This window comes from Dermacentor silvarum, chromosome 2 (assembly GCF_013339745.2).
Source record: "Dermacentor silvarum isolate Dsil-2018 chromosome 2, BIME_Dsil_1.4, whole genome shotgun sequence".
In the NCBI taxonomy this organism is placed as follows: domain Eukaryota; kingdom Metazoa; phylum Arthropoda; class Arachnida; order Ixodida; family Ixodidae; genus Dermacentor; species Dermacentor silvarum.
In genome coordinates this window covers 164,167,006-164,188,293 of record NC_051155.1, presented here as the reverse complement: position 1 = coordinate 164,188,293, position 21,288 = coordinate 164,167,006, and the positions used below count along the sequence as shown (strand labels likewise).

General features: G+C 45.7%; 1 protein-coding gene across 2 annotated transcripts; it reads left to right on the top strand.

Moving 5' to 3' along the window:
- The first annotated feature begins 961 nt into the window (after nt 1–961).
- Nucleotides 962–8,390, top strand: LOC119440531 (sulfotransferase ssu-1). Of its 2 annotated transcripts, XM_037705431.2 has the most exons (3): nt 1,542–1,846; nt 6,199–6,474; nt 7,666–8,390. In XM_037705431.2, exons 1-3 carry the CDS (start codon nt 1,829–1,831, stop codon nt 8,275–8,277), a joined length of 906 nt encoding a protein of 301 aa, XP_037561359.1. In that variant the 5' UTR covers nt 1,542–1,828; the 3' UTR covers nt 8,278–8,390. The 2 variants fall into 2 exon arrangements, 1 of the variants encoding a protein (XP_037561359.1); XR_007465831.1 differs by lacking the exons at nt 1,542–1,846; nt 7,666–8,390 and adding an exon at nt 962–1,333 and having other exon boundaries at nt 6,199–6,323.
- The last annotated feature ends 12,898 nt before the right edge of the window (nt 8,391–21,288 follow it).

Genomic DNA, 21,288 nt, shown 5'->3' with positions numbered 1-21,288 from the left:
GCGCAGAGGCAAACTCTTATGAAAAGCAGCATGACAAGAATTGAAAAACAACAATTAGCATTAAATAATAAACGCTGGAATCAAATTAGTGTCAAAGTCCACTGTCCATGTCTCTAGAAAACTTCCAAGAGCTCCGTGTGCTTTAATTCGGTGGCAAGCATAGGCAAAGAGGAAGACAGCCCTCGCTAAAAATAACCGAGCTTATAAGAACGCGATCAGTTTCAGATGAGTGGTTCGCGCAGCATGTTGCTGCAAGAGAAAATCAGCAGCTGCTTCAAATTATAGCGAGAACTTATAAAGGAAACCCACCTGACGCCGAGGAACTGTTGCTGCTTTCCTCTGTAACCTCAAGATAATTTTCGCTTACATAAATCTTCGTCCATATTTTGCTTTCCGAACAATTGTTTTGGTTGCACGTTGCTGAGCAAGATGAGGCGCGTACCAACTTATTGACCATCGGCGATATCATGCTGAATACATCAGTTCTAACCATATCACCGATGCTAGTAGCATTTCAGTACTTCAGTCAGTACTTATTATTAATCAAGGAAACATACAAGCGCCACAGAGAGATAAAGAGAAACAGCCTAGCAATCGTCTTCTGAAAGGAAAACCACACCCGCTTGCTTGAAGAGGAGGGGAAAATAAGGGAAAGAGAAGAGCACTTGAAAGGCAGACCATTCGGAAACCCCGACGGCCAATTCTGCCACTTCTGCCGTCTCTGCGAATCCCAAGTCCGGACTGTCCTTGACGCTGCATACGCAAACTATAATTGACTTCTTGAAAGCAAGCTCCTCGAAGAGACCCATAGTGCAGGTTGTTGCTTGCAGCGCAAATAGGACGTAAGCGAACGAGATGGAAGCACACAAAATAGGCGCTGAAGTACACCGGACAGAAGCACAGGCATGTGTGCATTCTATACTCCGTGTGGTTTAGTTATTTTGCACAGCAAGCAAAACGAGTGTGGACACACACGCCCACCTGTTCAACTTTTATATGGTTCAGGTGTTCGTCGTAATTGAGCAGGCATTCGAACGCAATTGAGCGAGGTAATGTTCTTTTCACGGTCCATAAATAAACGGTTGGAAGTGTGTACGTCGTTCGTGTACCCTTATTATAGAACAGAATGTCGCACACTTACTGCTACATCGTCTTGTCTGGACGACAGACGTTATTTGGAGAGAAAAATCTTGGAGACATGAACAAAACCCCGAAGTGCACTGCAGACAAGATAGCTCCTGACATTTTTAACAGACAGCGATTTCACCTCCAGCCTCTATAGCATCACTTCGCCCGCGCCAGTGCGTTGTGAACTGTGCTGTGCGCAGGACAGGTATGTACATCGCACGGGTACTTCGTTCACTGTACACTGTATACTTTTGACGTCAACCGTACCCCTACAAGAATCAGCATATATCTAGTGTTGCGTGTCTATTGACTTTCTATTGCTTTCTATTTCAAGAAATGCCTGTTGAGATGTAACTGAACACCATGCATTACTTCTGCAAGGGCTCTCTCTCTCTCTCTATTTTTTTTTTCGTTTCTTTCCCTCCTCTACGTGTGCAGCAGCAGGCCAGAGACAAAGTTCCTTCGGCCGGCCTATCTGCTTATCTCACAATAAAATTAAAAAAATTATCTCTAATCCAGTTTTCAAGAACGCAGAGCTACATTGAGAAGCCACCGTCGTGAATGAAAATGATGAGCAAGTGGCTTATGCACGTCTGTCTTATTCTCGAGGACAGAAGAAGAAGTTTGAGGTCTCGCGAAGCGCGAGCTACCGCTCCCAGGGATCTTGTTCGGACGGTTGAGCGCAGCTGAGGAAACCACGATGGGTTGCTTGCCGATGGTGAGTAGATGGACTGTTCTGGTTTGCGGTCAATCCTCTCAGTGGTTTCGCGAGGGAGCGGGCGATGTAATGGTCGATTGGGCACAAATTTCTTCTTATGTGCACGGACGTTGACACTGCTCTTACGGGCGACTCCTGGCATAGCGGTTTCTGCAATTGATAATCTCGCACGCGTTCACTTCTTTTTATAATTACGAGCCAGGTTAGCCAGAATAGACAGCGAATAATTAGGCGAGACGTGTCGCTGGATATAATACACTCGTTTCCTGCGGCTTTTATAACTACTCCTTTTTTTTGTGTGTGTGTGTGTGTATGTGACTCCAGCCAGATGTTTAATTATGCGGATGATAAGCAGCTTCTAAAAGTCGTTGAAGAAAAATTTTGCTGACAGCGAAACGCAGATAGCAGACAACAAATCCAAACTTGCTTTTGGACTGTTCGTGGGCGCGAAAAACCTTCCTGCTTTCGCAACAATCCCATCCAGTAGTAACACAAGTCCTTCGCAGATTCGTGTTATATACCGATATGACATTTAAAAATAATTGGCACCCTGCGTACTCTCATCTCTGACAACCGCTAATAAATATGAGTTCATCAAAATATTTAGTAGATGTAGGGAATTCGGTGAGAGTGTTCCAAAAGTTACTAAGAGAAACGTGAGGCGCCAACCTTGTCTAAAAACCGACATTCTCAGGTCATTAGTTCGCAAAGACAGCATGCTTAATAAACTAAAGCGAAAGTTGCAAAACGTCAGTTTAGAGAACAAGTGTAAGACATGTAAAAAAAAAAAAAAGCTCGAAAACCTCATCAGAATTTCTAAACGAAATTATTTAGACCCAAAAAATTAAGCAAGCGCATGGTAACTGCAAAGAAACATTGAAAGTTATAAATATTGCCATGAGCACGTGTAATAGAATCAGTCGGCGGTATTTCTGTAAATGGCACAACAGCAGGTGACCCTTCTGTAATTGCTGAAAGCATCAACAGTTACTTTGCAACAATGACATCTACTCTGACTACGAGCAATGCACATTCGGACACCGCATTGTTAACTATCAGTCCTAGTTCTTTCTTCAACCTAGTGACCCACAGGAGGTCAATAACGTAATATCTCCTTTAAATACTTCATCAACTAGTCTAGACTCCATTTCCGTGTCCTTGCTGAAACATTGCTCTATTTGCATATGTGGCACGTTTCCGGCGCAACTTACGATTTCCAAGGTTGTACCAGGGTATAAACACGAGATAAGATGGAAATGTCGAATTACCGTCCAATATCCAAAATTTTTGAGAAAGTACTGCTAACTGGTTTAAAAACGTTGTTCGTAATACACAATTTACGCGAAAGAGAAGTGCGGATATATAAGAGGAAAGTCGAAAGAAACTGCGTGAATTAACACCATTGAATAAACAAAAGCAAACTTTGAAAGAAATTTATTAACTATGGGTGTTTTATGGACATAACTAAGGTTTTATATATTCTTAATCACAATATATTGCTGGAAAAAACTTGAGAAATATTGTCACACCTTGCAACAGGTGCCACATAATTAAGGCTCATTCACACCCGCGAATGACAGTGGTTTCACGACCAAGTTGGTCACAAAGCGACCAGTCGCAAATGGTCGCTTTTCTCGAAAAGCGACTATTATGGGCCAGTCACTCGCTGCTCGATTTTTCAGTCGCGCGACCATGGTCGGAAAGCTGCTCAACCAATCAGCGCCATGTCGAAAGTGATGTTATGTGTTTTTATCCGGCGTCCTCCACGCCAAATGCAATGTCCACGCCACCATAGACTGCAGACCGGTAATTATTGTCTTGCCTTGTGATGCTGGGACGCAGCAGTTGCACGCAACGTGTCGAATGTACGCGGTCGCATTCACTGGAAGCTAAACAGCAGCAAAAGAAAGCACAACAAACACAAGCCCCCTTTTCCAGGTGCCGTTCGGTGGATGAGCACGCCACCGAAAGGTGAATAGCTTTGCTTTAATATTATGCACCGAATCTCATGCAATGCGAACTAGAAATTACAAGTTGCTCTCGATAATACTCGTTGTCATGAGCACAAAGTTCGGGCAGGAGGCGGATTGCGTGGCCGGCCACTTCACGCGAGCGGAGGCACGGGCGCACCCACGAGCGTCGTGTTTCTTCGGAGGCTTCCGCGCTGCCACAGCTGACACCACGGCGGAGCACATCAGCACAGGGACGACGTCTTCCTGTTCGCTCGAATCAAAATCCAGCCATCGCTCGAATCACAATACATGGCTGTTGCCGAAACGCGAAACCAATTTACACAGTGCCAGCGAAGTGCGCGCTAACTGCGTAGATCTCTGGAATTCTCGCTGAAGAACGAGAATGTCCGGGATTGCGACTTGCAGGTCGCGCTCAGCCGGGCTTGCCGGTGTGAACATCAGTCGCCTTCGGTCGCTTTTTGTTCGCGAGTCGCAAATGGTCGCGCGACCTCCTCTAGTCGCCGGTGTGAATGAGCCTGAAGACCCCGCGGTCCACGCGCGGGTGGTTGAGCTTTTCCGTTTGACCAGCTGGCGGTCAGAGACTCGGACTCAACGCTTCAAGTCGGCTATTCTCCCAGAACGTGACAATACGGTATTCGTGGCGCACCCTTAAGCGTCATTAGCAAACATTCGCGAAAACTTGTCTGCATTATGTGGCGGTTAATAACATGACGTTTTCATGAGTAAAAACTAACGGTGGAATACCCCATGAGATCCATATTATGCCATTTCTTTTTTCTGGCGTATATCAACGATTTACCCGACTATCTCTCAGAGGACTTAATCTTATATGCAGACGATACTAATATTTTCTTAGCAGCCGAAACGGAAACAGAACTTTACAAAAGAGGTAATGATGTTCTGCAAAAACTGTTGAGCTGGCTGGACTTATATAACGCAGCGAAAAATACCCGAAAGTACTCGCTGCGAAAAATACCCGATTAACGAACACTAAATCTCTAAATTCTAACAGCTGGCCCTTGCAAAATGTTAACGAGACGAAATTTTAGGAGTTTACCTTGACAGCCAACTACAATGGCATAAACACATCCACGAAACCACACTCGCTGTCTACAAGCAAATCCCAATATACCTTGTAAATTACGCCATAATTTTTCCGTTGCACACACTTCGTACTCTATTTCAGCTTCATACACTCGCATATTACATACGCAGTTACCATTTATGGACTCACGTACCCCACCACCTTATATTGCCCGGTAATGTTGCACGATATACTGCGCTTCGAGCTATGCTCTACTTAAAAAGAATAGACTCGGTTAGATTCGCGTACACTGTAAAATAATTTACACCCCTAAAAGGGAAAAAGGGTGTAAATGTGTCTATAAGTCACACCCTTAGGGTGTAATTTATATAAGTAACACCCGATGGGTGTGAGTTATAGACACATTTACACCCTTTTTAATTTTTAGGGGTGTAAATTATTGTACAGTGTACCCCATGCTTAAGAAGCTACCCGTAAAAGTTTGCATTCATTAATTACCATGTCCTTGCTTTGCTTTGCAAAATTATGCACACTATTATTTTTTGCCTTTCTGTAAAAATTGCTTCTCTGAATATTGCATACCCGCTACGATCAATCAACCCGAAAATACTAGTTGTGCCGAACGTTCGTATTAATTATGGCTCATTTCCCTTTTCATATGCTGTATCACAGCTTTGGAATAAATTACCGACAGATCTAACATCACAACAGCAGTTTCTTGTCTTCTGCCAATAGGACGCCGAGTGGAGAAATTCTTGCGCGCGTTTTGCGAGTCGAGACTACACGCAGATGAATGTTCGCTTCGTATAACCAGAGTCCTTCTATGTGGACGGACTGTGGAAAATATGGAAGGACTCTGGTACTACTAACTTTGCAGCGAAACGCTGCCCTTTCCTAAACGCATGTCTTCAGCGCGCTGTGGATTATTTGCGGGCTGCGGATACCGAACGCCGACTGCATATTGTCATGCTGTTCTAAATAAGTAAGGTCATAAGTAAGGTGTTGTGAATTAAGCTGCTAGTTTGGCGGTCATTTGTGCAGTAACGCTAGAGATTACGGATTCTGCTGGTAATTGTAATTGCAGGTACGATTTGGGTGGCTATAGAAAAAAAAACATAATGATAAACTGTCGACGCTTCTTCATTTCCACTGTAATAGTTCAGCGAAATCGAAAGAAAGAAACAAACACTTTGATACTCTGTCCGCAGACGAAGCATGGTTATGAAAACGAGCATCGCTACTTTATGGCATGAATCTCAACTACTGTGCCAAATTGTCGCGTTGTTATGAAACTTGGTCGCCGAAAGTCGGCAATGTCTTTGTGTACGTCGCAGTCCGGCAACCGACTGGGCTTCTCGCAAGTGACCAAGAAGCCCAAGTTTCTCTACGTGGAGGGCATCCGGCTGTCGCCCGCGCTGACGCAGGAGAGCATCATCTTCTCGCTCAACTTCGACCCGCTAACCACGGACATCGTGATCGACTCGTATCCCGGCTGCGGCAGCTCCTGGGTCGTGCAGATCGTCCACCTGCTGCTTAACAACGGCCACCTCGGAAAGATCGCCGAGTCGCTCACCAGGGAGGTCTGCTACCTCGAGGCTGAAGGGAACCAGGTATACGTGTACGTGAGCGTGAACGTGTGCGTGAACGTGTGCGCGTGCGTGTGTGTGTGTGTGTGTGTGTGTGTGTGTGTGTGTGTGTGTGTGTGTGTGTGTGTGTGTGAGAGTGTGTGTGTGTGTGTGTGTGTGTGTGTGTGTGTGTGTGTGTGTGTGTGTGTGTGTGTGTGTGTGTGTGTGTGTGTGTGTGTGTGTGTGTGTGTGTGTGTGTGTGTGTGTGTGTGTGTGTGTGTGTGTGTGTGTGTGTGTGTGTGTGTGTGTGTGTGTGTGTGTGTCAGCTCACTGAGAGTAAGGCGCATACATAAGAGGTCGAGCGCGATGAAGGGAATCATCTGAGACAATAAGCCCCAACGTATGCTTCAAAGCCAAAAATAATGTTTAAAGCCATGATGATATGAGGGCGCACTTGTCTCGAAATAGCACAAAGCAGCACTCTGCCGGATTCTTTGGTGGTACCGCTTCCAATAACATTACCGCCATCCATGGTCATTTCCCACATCTCTAGTCACTGTCATCATTTTAATAGTTATATATTTTACGCAAGTTACAGCGACTGATTTTAGGCCTATTTACAGCCACTTAACATACACCATTCACAGTACATTCCTCTATTTCATAAACAACTCATCGGAAACTCATTACCATGTGTATGGCGCTCTTTGGCCATATCTGGCCCTTGCGCCATTAAACCCCACTAATCATCATCATCAACATTACCGCCACCATCAAAAGGATAGTGAATGACATTTTTTTGGGGTGTAATGAAAATCGTCATGTTAAAACCTTTGCGAACTGTATTACCATGATGACTGGCGATTTGGCAAGGACCGATAAGGCAACAATTCTAAACAAATGACACGTTTGTGCGTAGCTGATAGCAATTACGCTAATGTTGTTTCGCATCGTTCATTATGTCTTTAACCACGAGGAACAGCATTTGCGCATCCTCGAAGCTAACAAAGAAATGTCTGCAAGGAGCATAGTTGTGACTGGTGGGTCATATACCACGCAAACAGATTCAGGAGACTAAGGAACGAGTTAGCGGGTCAGTATATTGCCCTAGCAATGTACTCGTTTCGGTGTTCCTTTTCAGTCGGTTGAGATTGACCAGTGCACTATGGAAAATGCATTAATTGAAAAGGGTGTACCGCACAGCCTGTCATTATATAGGTCCCGCTTGATCTGCAGGTCGACTCTTACCGGGCTCCGCGCATCATCAAGACGCACCTGCCGTTCAATGGCATAGCCTACAATCCTTCGGCCAAGTACATCTACATCGCCCGCAACGTCAAGGACTGTATCGTGTCCATCTACCACATCATGAAGACGTACCCCGACGACTATCAGTTCCAGAACGGGACGTTCGAGGACGTCTTCGAGTGCTTCATCCGGGGCGAGATGGAGTACAACGACTACTTCGACCACCTGCTGCCCTGGTGGAGCTACAAGAACGAGCCCAACATACTGTTCCTCGTCTTCGAGACGATGAAGAAGGAGCCCAAGGAGCACGTGCAGATCATCGCCAAGTTCCTGGGCGGTGTCGCCAACGAGTTCATCCAGGATCAGAACAAGCTGCAGTCCCTGCTGCGCCTGACCAACATCCTCTTCATGAAGCTCAAGGCGCGCGAGTACGCCTCGGTCATGCCCAAGAGGAAGTTCTTCGTCCGGGAGGGCGTGATTGGCCAGTGGAAGAACTTCTTCACGGGCGAGCAGTCGCGCCGCATGAACAACAAGTTCTTCCAGAGAACCGTCGACACGCCCATGAACCTGCTCTGGAAAGGCATGGGCGTCTTCGACTGACTGCTCTCACGCGTGCTTCTTTGGCGACTGCCGTGGATGCGCATAAATTATTTATTTTTTAAGCAGGGGCGGCGGGTGCTTAACTTGCCTTAGGCCTGGTAGTTTGTAGTTTAGATAGGTGTTTCATGAGTTAGTGTTTCAATAAATTGTTCACGATTATTCTGTAGTGAGCGATGCGCAGCATGTGGAGAGCGTAAAATGTTTGCAGGTGACACCACATGTCCAGGCAGCGTGGAGACTATATTCTAGCTGTGTCCACATGATTTAGAAAATAGAGGATACTGGGAATATATTTTTTATAACCTACTTTAATCGCATACGCTGGAGGAGGTTATTGAGAAAAACCGCTCGACAAGTTGTCAGCGCCTAATGACACCTTATTCGCGATCACAATGCTTATTCTAACTTGTAGCACTACTTACTAGCTTCGTAGAATGTATTAGTAATCTTGAATTACCCTTTCTACGTGTAAAAGGGCGTCTGCTCCACCTTGAATTATCAGCACCCGTAATTTGAGAGGGTTCTCAAATGTTATAATTCTTCGGATAGTTTTTCCCGGGCCACCGCCGTTGCGCTGTTTTTAAATCTGTTTTCCCTACTGTGTGACCAGATTCACCTGCGTTGCAGAGTTAGTGTAAATTATAAACACTGCATGCATCGAGTATGTTTCACAAACAGATTGCATTTGCGATGCTGGGCATCGCTGCTTTACAACGCTTTGAACTTTCAAGCTTACGTGGCTTACGTGGCTTACACAACCAAGCCTCACCGACCGTTTTCATTTTCACATGAACAACTGTTGTTCCTGGCAATATGGCCACAGTTGGCGGCACACACACAACACGTAACGAGTCGAAACAAATGGTGACACCACGACTGGGGACCCACCTAAACTCCGACAGCGGCGACTGTTTTGTCCCTGACGTCATTACCAGGTCTTTGTCGTGTTGTTCGTGAGAACCTGACTCGTTATGATCAGTTCACCTATAACAATTAAAACTAGCAAGGCCTATAACCTATAACAACTACCAGGGCCACTCGATGCACATCAAGGCTGTCTTGTCCCTGACGTCATTACCAGGTCGTTGTCGTGTTGTTCGTGAGAACCTGACTCGTTATGATCAGTTCACCTATAACAATTAAAACTAGCAAGGCCTATAACCTATAACAACTAGCAGGGCCGCTCGATGCACATCAAGGCTGTCTTGTCCCTGACGTCATTACCAGGTCGTTGTCGTGTTGTTCGTGAGAACCTGACTCGTTATGATCAGTTCACCTATAACAATTAGAACTAGCAGGGCCGCTCGACGCACATCAAGGTCATTAATAATATGTTCGTGACGACACAATATGGCGAATGGAGGGCACACATTTACACACCTGATATTTTGAAAAAGAAAGCTTAGCACAGTAAATTTTGACAAGGCTGAACGTTTTCGCGCGCAGCGCCATGGATAACATATAGAGGGGAAAAACGTTGTGTTCGCTCCACAGATGGGCAATCTCGGCACCCTTGGTTCGCTCCTGGAAGAGAAGCTGTAGGTCCACGGGCTTGAACTGGCAGCACGTGAAGTAGTTGTCGCAGAAGCCAGCTGTCGTCACGCGTGCTAACGCCCTGTCGGGTGCAAAGGAGAAGGACCCGGGAGCCGGTGCCAGTCTGACCTAAGCGTTCGCGCTCGTGTTCTTTTCTGCATGCACGTCGCGTTGGTCGTTCAGCGAAACCTTCAGTGGCCTGTATACCCTGCAGCAAACTGATGAGGCACTGGAGTGTGGAGCTACGTGGCGTGCTATGGCGGTGGACGCTGGAGACTGCATGCTCGAGATTGGGCACACGATGCTTTAATGCAAATCAACATGTCGCGCCGGACTACGTGCGTTCGAATGATTGCGCTCTTGAATGGGGCAGCGCAGGTGTGAACCCGCTTCCGGTCGATGACCTTCGACCAGGCCGGCCAGCAAAAAGGGGTGACCGGGAGAACTGTTTCGCCGTCCGAGAGCTTCTCTTCGCGCCCCAGGTCGGCTCGAGCCGCCAGGACAGAAGGAACGTACGTTCCCGGCCAAACAGGCCAATCGGATGAGCCCCTGGTCCGTTTGGGGGCGGACAGCAGTACCTATGCCGCTGCTGCACGGGGCCCTCGGAGCAAAGAAAGAGGGAAAAGCGGCGGCCCGTCTGCGCGCGCGAAGTATGAAAGCGACTCCGCCGCGGTGCGGCCCCTATGCCCAAAACGCGTTGTGCTTCCACTTCAATGCCATACTTTTATTGCGATAGCAATTATATGGACACTCCAAAGCAGATTTCTGCCGTCGGCGTCGCCGTCGCCGTTGCCGTCGCCGTCGCCGTCGCCGTCGCCGTCGCCGTGAGGTTCTGTATGACGTCAATGGAGATGAAATCGTCGCCGCGCGCCGCCGAACGCTGTATGTGCGAGTGAAAGGGTGCGAGGGACGCGCGCTTTTACGGGGAGTGAACCCATGGCGGAGAACAAACGCGCGTTCTGCGCCGTGCGTTAAGGGCTGCAGAAGTAGGCGTCTCTTTCCTCCTTTACAATCACCATATATGTAGAGCAAACGCGCCTTCTTCGGACGCACGAAAGGCCGTGGGGTGGATGGGGAGGGAAGGGAGGCGACGTTTAGCTGCGGCACCAAGTGCCTATTTATATCAGAGGCTCCGGCAACAGTCACCAACGCCGCACGCATTTTCTGCGAACGCGGGCAAAACGCCGACGGCGTCGACAACAGTTCTGTGTGTTGCCGGTGCTGCTGCATGTCCAAGTTTATACAGCTGATAAAGCTACTATCATTACTCCGTATAGCTCTCTACAAATTTGCTATCGCAATTGATGCTTCGCCTTTCAGGTGAAACTGCGACAACTTTTTGCGAAGTACGAGCAATACTTTTTGGCACGGCGACCGAGAGCGTTCCGTTCTCCGGTAGGATGGCCGTGCCTGAGGAAATGACTATAGACGTACAGTATATGGGCCCGGAGTATGGACTATATCATGTCTCCGTCTCTCTGACATCGCGCCTCAGTCACCGTTTACTACTTGATCAATCTTTACACTGTCTTAATTTAGTATGCCACTTATTTTGCCGTCTGTTGATCCATTTCGACAATTCAACCGTAATTCGATCTATTCTCTAGGGCTTGGGCACTCAAGCTCTGCTACTTCTCTTGTTTCTTTTTGTTTTATGTGCAACACTTACGTAATTTCCTATTTATATGATGCATTAGTCAAATCAGTCCTTATTTGAGTTGCTGATTAACAACAACAACAACAAAAAAGTCAGATAATGTTGTGTTCTATTCCACCCCCCCCCCCCCCTCCCTCCCCCTTCACTGCGGCAAACGTTATCGCCAGTTGTAACCCATCCGGCCTTGAAAGCTAACACTCATTGACAACAATTTTTGACAGTCATTGAGAACAAGTTTAGTGATAACAAAATACCAAGCTGTCAAAAGAAATATCTGACCAGTTTACTTTTGCATGGGCCAGGTCTTGTCGCTGCACTCTACACGAACAATCCGACCAATACAAGAACAAATCCCGAACGTGGCTGGATATATTCCAGCTATTAGAGTATTACAGAGCATCCAGGATGACAGAAGCAACTTTTTTTTTTGTCTCCTAATACGGCAGTCAGTACTGTTCAACAACAAGAGGCAATGTATTGTGAGTATTCAAAATAAGATAAACCTCCTAAATCGCGGGACAAAATCGTCACGCGCTGTTTCGCCGCGTCAAAGCGATGTCACGTAATCAAACTTTCGACGCCAGAACGATTGCAGCGCCGGGAGGAGATTGTTCAATTTGGTATGCTATTTTATACAGTCGCAAACTTTCGTTTTATAAAGAGAGTCGAATGGTAAAACTTTAGTTGAATGAAAAATAGGTATCCTGCTGTCTGTCACATTGTGTGAGAAGGCCAACGCTCCCGTTGAAAACCACGTTTGGAAAGATGATGATCGTTGTTAGCGTGGCCTGTGACCCCTACACTATGGTATCTCTGACGGCAAAGCCAGAACCTGTAGGCCCGGTGCCATACACATGCTAACTGCCGTATAGCTGTGAGCGAGGTGGTCCCATAGTCGACCATATATGCATGGTCTATGATATATGCAAAGGCTATCTGGTCATGGCAGATGCGTCTAATAAATAAATAAATAAATAAATAAATAAATAAATAAATAAATAAATAAATAAATAAATAAATAAATAAATAAATAAATAAATAAATAAATAAATAAATAAATAAATAAATAAATAAATAGAGAGGACTTACATAAAACTGACCGGATGCAGGTGAGGAAAGAGAATGGAAGTAATTTTATTCAGGGCTCAAAGAGTGACCACATGGAATGTGCAGCGGACTTGTTTTAGGTGTTGGCGCCGCTCCGCGTCGGCTCGCCTCTTACGCGCCTCGCGATGACTGTGCCACAAAGTGGGTCGAATGTGTTCCGCATGGCTGTGCTTAATAATAATAAAAAAAAAAAATCACCCGGAAGATTATGCTTACGTATAGAGGACGAAGCATAAGCTGTTTAGTGGCAGGAGGAAAAAAAAAACGAGGGAAAAAAATATCTCTAGAAGTTTATTGATGACAAGGCTTCGTCATTGTTACACACGGCTTCAGTAATTTTGTTGATTTTGAACGAGAAGAAGAGAAACAAAGGGGTTCGATTAATTGTTAATCACGACCATGAAAGCAAACAGGCAATGAAGCTAAGGAAAGCATAGGGGTAATCAGCTGTGGTTAAAATTGAAATATAAAAAATGTCACAGTTTCGCCCTAAGGGCGAAGCAATGAATGCGATAGCAACACAGCAATCTCATACGAAGTAAGGTGAGCGGCTTTGGTAGCAACAACACGCAGAACTGTTGTCGACGCCATCGGCGTTTTGCCCGCGTTAGCTCTAAATGCGTGCGGCGTTGGTGACTGTTGCTGGAGCCTCTCATATAAATAGGCACTTGGTGCCGCAGCTAAACGTCGCGTCCCTTCCTTCCCCCTCCCCCACGGCCTCTCGCGCGTCTGAAGAAGGCGCATTTGCTCTACATATATGGTGATTGTAAAGGAGAAACGAGACGCCTAATTCTGCAGCCCTTAAGCGAGCACGGCGCAGAACGCGCGTTTGTTCTCCGCCGTGCGTTCACTCCCCGTGAAAGACGCGCCCCTCGCGCCCTTTCACTCGCACATACAGCGTTCGGCGCGCGGCGACGATTTCATCTCCAAATGACGTCATACGGAACCTCACGGCGACGGCGACGGCAACGGCGACGGCGACGGCAGAAATCTGCTTTTGAGTGTCCATATAATTGCTATCGCAATAAAAATAATTAAGAAAAGAGAAATGACCGTGGACGAAAAGATAACTCGTCGCCGGTGGGAATCAAACTCGCAGCTTTCGCATTACATGTACGATGCCCTACCAATTGTGCTACAGCGATCGGCAATCAAACTGTGAATTTTGGTTAGTTTTAGTTAATTAACCTTAGTCAATGAAAACCACATCACTGTCTTTTCCTTTTCTTTTTCCTTCTCTATTTCTTCTTTCTTTTCTTTTCTCCTTTCTTTTTTTAATGCTTTTCTCCGGTCAATCAACTTTTACGTCTCTCCTTCTTGGGTACACTGAAAGAATCCCGTACAGCCATTCTGCAGTGGACATAAATTGGCTGATGACGATGAAGGTGTATGACGCTTCTAACTTAATGGGTCACTGTACATGTGTAGGTCGCCAGATCTATACTACAGATTGAAAATGAATCTGAGCTGACATAGCTTCGCTGGAATTCAGCTTTTTCCACCAATCCCGCGTCCCGCAAACATCTGTGGCCAACTGCCACGCACCGCGGCTCAGCCATCCGGTCGTTGCACCGATCTGCAACCGCACACACGACTAGGATCGGCCGGCGTAACGTTACACAGGGACGACAGAAGGGAAACGAGACGTGCTGTAACCGAGAACGGTTATGCTGGCCTAACCAGCCGATATCCACTGACTATAAGCAAAATACCCACGTTACACGGTACAAGTCTATTTTTCACGCGTTGAGGCTGGTACGAAAGTATCACAATTCGTATGGCGTCCGTCACTCGATCGTTCGAGCGAGCGTTGCCAACGTCGTCGGGCAATGCGCCCGACGTTTTCCGGCTCGGCGACAGCATGCGCACGGCGATGCATCGCAAGGGCGGCGACCTCGAAAGCTTCTCCAGCGACTTCCGCCGCGTCCACAAAGCGGCGACCTTGGCGACGGCCTTATCCCCCCCCTTGTCGGGGAAAAGTCGGTGACCGGAGAAAGGAAGAAAAGGGGGCCGCAGCAGCTCTGCAGAGACTGCGCATGTCACGACGCGAGAGCGAAACGAAGGCTGAACCGTTGCTGAAGTCGTGATCGGGACCGGCATTCGTGGCGACGCGACGCTAGCGACGCTATAGCGACAACCGTATGCAGCCAGCTTTCGTTCCTCGACCATGTCGTTCTCGACTCGGTGTTGCGGATAAATGAATCAAAGAGGACAATTTTGTGAGCAGATTTTAGAAAACTCCGGAACCAGGAATTGGAGCTAGGAGAGATAGAGAGAAAACTTTATTGCAGCTTTATGAAATTATGTGAGAGTGTATAGAGCCTGTAGCATGCTGCGTTCACCAGATGTCGATTCGACCAAGGCAGCAAGCAATCGTTGATCTTGGGTCTTGGCGGCTTGAGTCACCCAACGGTGGAGGGGGAGGGAGAATTTGAGAGGAGTAGTGGGGTGACATGTAGCAGTGCCAGAAGGCAAGAGGAGAGAAGAAGCGTTAGAGCTTACTGCAGAAATAGCAAGAAGCGAATTGACCCGTTGGTGTGGTCTTGGCGCCTATAGTTTCGTTTTTGTTTTTAATGACTGCTGCAGCAGAAAACTTTAAAAAGAGTTGACTGCTTGTCGAACTAAATGTATTTAGATGCAACAAATGGGAGCTGAATTCGGCGCTGCATTTCGCGAAATTTAGTGTCATTTCATATGCTACGTGGCAGCATGCAGATCCGTCCTTCTGGCGAAGCCGCACTTAGGCTTGTCGGCGGGCACGGAAGTTGGACAAAGCACAGTGCCATGGGAAAAATTCGGAACGTTTCCAGTCTCAAATTGAGATGCCTAATTTTTTTATTACGTGTACCAAGGTGAGGAGAAGGGGTTTTGGCCAGCTCTGAGTCGCCTGTATACAATTATTGCTTGTCGCGTTTATGTTTTCTTTCAAGAGAAAAGGGAAGGGGAGAGTCGACAGCCTGTTGTAGTTTCGCGCTTTTTTTTAAAGCCGTATATAAGATGTGAATTTAGCTTGAGCATATTCTCGCCGCCACGAGCCCTTTCGCATCGGGAAGTTTCAAAGCCGGGCTGAATTTACGCGTTTTATTTTTGGTGCACAATGGCTGTCTGAGAGAATAGCAACCAGAAAAACCGTCACCATCATTGCTATGCGGTATTGCTGGAAAACAGACTGTGCATCACTGTGTTAACACATGGATTGATTGATTGATTGATTGATTGATTGATTGATTGATTTCTCTAAAGTTTTGACAGCCAAGCTTGAGGTTTGCATAATAAAGCGGAAAGCTCCAGTATAATTTAGGCAGTCTGGCATTCTGTAACGTGCACGCTTTTGTTAGAAAGTGTACTTTAAAAAAAGACAACTATATATTGTATTAACTATATGAAAAACAAAATGATACAACTGCTGTTCGAAAGGTACGTTTAGAGGGATTGAGAAATAACACGCCCTAGCTGCTTTTGAATGTATACCCTATAAGGAAACCATATACTCAAGAAGGAACGTGTGTGGCACTACGCACGTGTTCATATGCGCAGTGTATGCCGATAGCTTCAGTTAACTTTGGGTGCGCTTTTTCTTTCTTTTTTCTTTCTTTTTTACAACTGCCAAATAGAGATTTTTTTAGATCAGCCTTGAGTTTTTTCTACGCGGCGCAGTGCCACCGCCTCAGTTGTAGCAAGCCGCTTCTGTCTCCGACTCTGATTCTATGAATGGAAAGAGGTGCACACCATAGTTTCCCACAAGCATCGCTAGAGGGAAATATGGCGCTGCGATTCCTCGGGTATACCAATTAATGGCTATATAGTACATGGATTTGTCTAATCTCGGTGCTTGTAGCTCCAGACGTTCTTGCTGCTTTATTTCTTACGCTTCATTTTTCTAAATTTCAAAGCAACCATACACAGCCTTTTTTAATCACATGAAGGCCATCGGATAAATCTCCGCGAGTTGCGATTTGAGGCACACGACTGTGTGACCGAAAAAATAACTGCGCGTCGGAAATGGTGCTCTTAAAGCTCGGAGTTTTTCTTATGGAAGTGCAGTGAATTACTACAGGAGATGCCGAAAATGTCCACCGCCGGTTTGAAAACATGCAGTCGGCACACGGCACTGCGTAATGTTAAACACTCGGTGGAGGTTGCATGGGAGTATCTGCGCAATGCGCTCGCCAACGGTTTTCTGTAGCTTCTCCAGTTTGTGAAGATTGTTCTCGCATACACCCGCCTTGAGTGCAGGCAGACATTATCGGACCAACTACAGGTCTTGCGCTATCATATCGCACGCGAAACTGCGATGTCATTCACAATTATTATTATATTTGTGTTCATTTTCTCACTGCACAGTTACCTTTCGGTCACGCAGCATAATAACGTGATATGTTGTTGTATATACAAATAACTAATTAAATTGTAAAGTCACGAGGTCATTTTAAGCCAGAAAAACGGAGTTTATATAGGTGAAATCCACGTATTATATACCCATTACTCCAATGCTATAGCAGGCTGAACAGTCATGCGTACACTTGCCACTCGCGTGTGTACACTCGCGCCAAATTTAGCGTATTTGCACGTAAATAAACGCACCACGACTATAACGGGAGGAGGGGAGTGGAGATCTCTCGGAAGAAGGAAACAATAAAAACATTAAGATTGTAACGCGAAGCGATACTGCAAAGAAAGAGGAAACGATGCGTGAAAGTGGATGCTCGCGTGACAATTTATTCATCGTTATACACACTGCGAATTGCCGTCGCAAAAGAAAGTCAAAGGTCGAGTGCATACACTCGTTGTCGCACTGCTGACGTCATTGTCGCTGTTGGCGAGAACGGCGTCGCGTCCTCAATGTCACCAAGATTATTGAACAGGCAGCGCTTCGGAAATACCCGCGACATCATTCGAGCAAGTGAAATCCTTTCACGCATCTGTGCGGTGATGCACCGCGAGACTTCGAAGACGACGCGCCGGTCGTCTTGCTCAAGGTTGCGATTCGTACGCCGTATAACCACACTGATGCGTCAATATATAACAGCGTTCTAGATCGGGAGAAGAAAGGCAGCTGCGCATTGCACAACTGCCAGCTCGCTGCGGAGGGCACGCGCAGGAATTAAGGCTCCGTACGCGGTAGCCATCGCGATGCATGCGGCATGTATGCAGGGTTTCCCAACTATATAATGCACCAAGATTTAAAAATATGCAAATGTCATATAACTGGACAGAATCAAGGTAATGTGTATTGCCGTCGCTCGGAGATACTCAGATATATATATATATATATATATATATATATATATATATATATATATATATATATATATATATATATATATATATATATATATATATATATTCCACTTAATTACTTAGTCTTAATTAATTAATCAACGTCTCAAATATTATAATTAGATGAAAGGTGTGATTGAGTAACTTGTACAGCAACACGAAAAACTCCTGATACAGCTTTCTGTTGCTGAGTACGTGCTACATAAAAGTGTTAATCCGAACGTGAAAGAATGAATGAATGAAAAACTTTATTTCATGAGCTTTTGAAGCCCGCGAATATAGACGCAAAGTGCTTCGAGCGGGGAGTCGCGCGGTAATTTTGCGCGGTAAGTTCATTAATTACGACTAATTATGAAATTAGGCGGAACGCAAGAAATAATCTGAGTATTTCCAAGCGATAGCAAACAACATTACCATGGTTCTGTCGAGATACGTGGCATTGGCATATTTTTAAATATTGGTGCGTGATAGTTGGACACCCTGTATATAGTGGTTTAGCTCACTTCAATTTGAAGCCTATAGAGGAAACTAAAAAAATTTAATGAAATAAATACGTGCTATAGTCATGTCACGTGCGATTTAATGAAATAAATACGTGCTATAGTCAAGTCACGTACGAACCCGAATATACCGCGAGGCGTGTTCTGAAGCTGGAAATTTCGGGGGGAAAAGCTCGCGTTATATTCGTGTAAATACGGGTATGCACACTGAAGAATTTAACACCCTTAAGAACGTTAAAAGGGTGTTTTCTCAATTTACACCCTTAATTGTGTCCATTTAGCGTTAATTTTACTCCAAGCACCTTAGATTAAGGGTGTGATTGAAAAAATCAAAACACAATAAACATTAACACCGTAAGGAAAGAATTAACGCCCTATACGAAAGGTGTTCGCACGTTCACTAACGTTGAAAACTGTCCTTGTAGTTGTAGTAAGGTTAGGTTTCAGGCGTAACGAACGCATTTTATTCGATACAATTAAGATGTGACCTAGTACAATGTTTCTCATGAAATGAGGCAGCTGGAATTTCTGGACAATTTACACATATGGATACTAATATTTTAAGAGTTAAAACGTTGCGTCTGTGGGCGCAGTGGTTAGGATGTCTGGTTTTTCACGTGAAGTCCCTGGGTTCGAATCCACCTCCATGCGTTTCTTTCGTAACCTATTTAAGGATGGATTGTTTCTCCTTTGATGCCGTTTGTGTAGTAACGCTAATAAATAACACGTAAACAGTGTAAAGTATAACGAGCTGAGGGCGACATTTTTCTTTTATTTCGCTTCTAAGTTTAGCCAAGCACCCTTCCTTAAGGGTGTTAATCAGATAAGGGTGCCTGTATTTTAACACCCTAAGAGGATGCCCGTCTGGCAACAAATTGATTCATACCCGTAAGAGTTGTTACGATGTTTAGTGTGTACCTTCAGTAATTTCTGTAGGAAAGACTATGGCGCATACAGGTGTCGCTTGTGTTATATATGCGTGTCAATCGCCGTGGTGGATCACTGGCTATGGAAGTTTGCTGCAAATCTCGAGGTCGCCGGTTCGAATTCCGGCCGCAGCGGCCGCATGATGGTAGGGGCGTGAAGCAAAGGTGCTCGCGCACTTAGATTTAGGTGAACGTTAAAAGAAATCCCAGGTGGTCCAAATTAATCCGGAATCCCTCCAATACTGCGTGCCCCGTAGCCCACTTTGCAATTTCGAGACGCTAAATCCTAGACTTTATACGTATATATACTATGCCGCAATGCCTCACGTATACGTATACGCAATGCCTCACAACTTCATGTGTACCTGAGAGCTGGAAGAACGCCAACATTGCACTAATCCATAAGAAGGGAGACGTTAAAGAACTGAAGAATTATAGACCCATTAGCTTGCTCTCAGTATTGTATAAAATATTCACCAAGATAATATCCAATAGAATCAGGGCAACACTTGACTTCAGCCAACCAAGAGAACAGGCTGGCTTCAGGAAGGGATATTCTACGATGGATCATATCCATGTCATAAATCAGGTAATCGAGAAATCTGCGGAGTACAATCAACCTCTCTACATGGCTTTCATAGATTATGAAAAGGCATTTGATTCAGTAGATATACCAGCAGTCATAGAGGCATTGCGTAATCAAGGAGTACAGAATGCATACATGAATATATTGGCAAATATCTACAAATATTGCACAGCTACCTTGGTTCTCCACAAGAAAAGTAGAAAGTTACCGATCAAGAAAGGGGTCAGGCAAGGAGACACAATCTCTCCAATGCTATTCACTGCATGCTTAGAAGAAGTATTCAAGCTCTTAGACTGGGAAGGCTTAGGAGTGAGGATCAATGGCGAATATCTCAGCAACCTTCGGTTTGCAGATGACATTGTCCTATTCAGCAACAATGGAGACGAATTACAACAAATGATTGAGGACCTTAATCGAGAAAGTGTAAGAATTGGGTTGAAGATGAATATGCAGAAGACAAAAATAATGTTCAATAGCCTGGCAAGGGAAAAGAATTCAGGATCGCCAGTCAGCATCTAGAGTCTGCAAAGGAGTGCGTTCATCTAGGTCCATTACTCACAGGGGACCCTGATCATGAGAAGGAAATTTGCAGAATAAAATTGGGTTGGAGTGCATACGGCAGGCATTACCAAATCCTTACTGGGAGCTTACCACTGTCGTTGAAAAGAAAAGTGTACAATCATTGCATTCTACCGGTGCTAACATATGGGGCAAAAACTTGGAGGTTAACAAAAAAGCTCGAGAACAAGTTAAGGACCGCACAAAGAGCGATGGAACGAAAAATCTTAGGACTAACGTTAAGAGACAGGAAGAGAGCGGTGTGGATCAGAGAACAAACGGGGATAGCCGATATTCTAGTTGACATTAAGCGGAAGAAATGGAGCTGGGCAGGCCATGTAATGCGTAGGATGGATAACCGGTGGACCATTAGGGTTACAGAATGGATACCAAGAGAAGGGAAGCGCAGTCGAGGACGGCAGAAAACTAGGTGGGCTGATATGAAGTTAGGAAATTAGCAGGCGCAAGTTGGAATACGCTAGCGCAAGAAAGGGGTAATTGGAGATCGCAGGGAGAGGCCTTCGTCCTGCAGTGGACATAAAATATAGGCTGATGATGATGATACTATGCCGCGTGTCACCGCTTATGGAGGGCGCAGCCCTCATCAGCGCCAACTCGGAACCCTGCGCGACTATCTGCATGCATTGCTGCGAGGACGAAACCTTCCCTTCGCTGGTTTTCTTTTTCTTTCTTTCTTTTTTTCAAGGTGAGCTGCACTGTCGTTACGCTTGACTTGCCTGACACCTGCGCGCGGCCAAGTGCGTCAACAGTGCATTTGTCGAGCCGGGAAGTCATTCGAGCAGCCCGTTTCTTTTCTGTCACGTCGCAGAAACGGTCGACGACGCACGTTATTGTTTAGGGAAA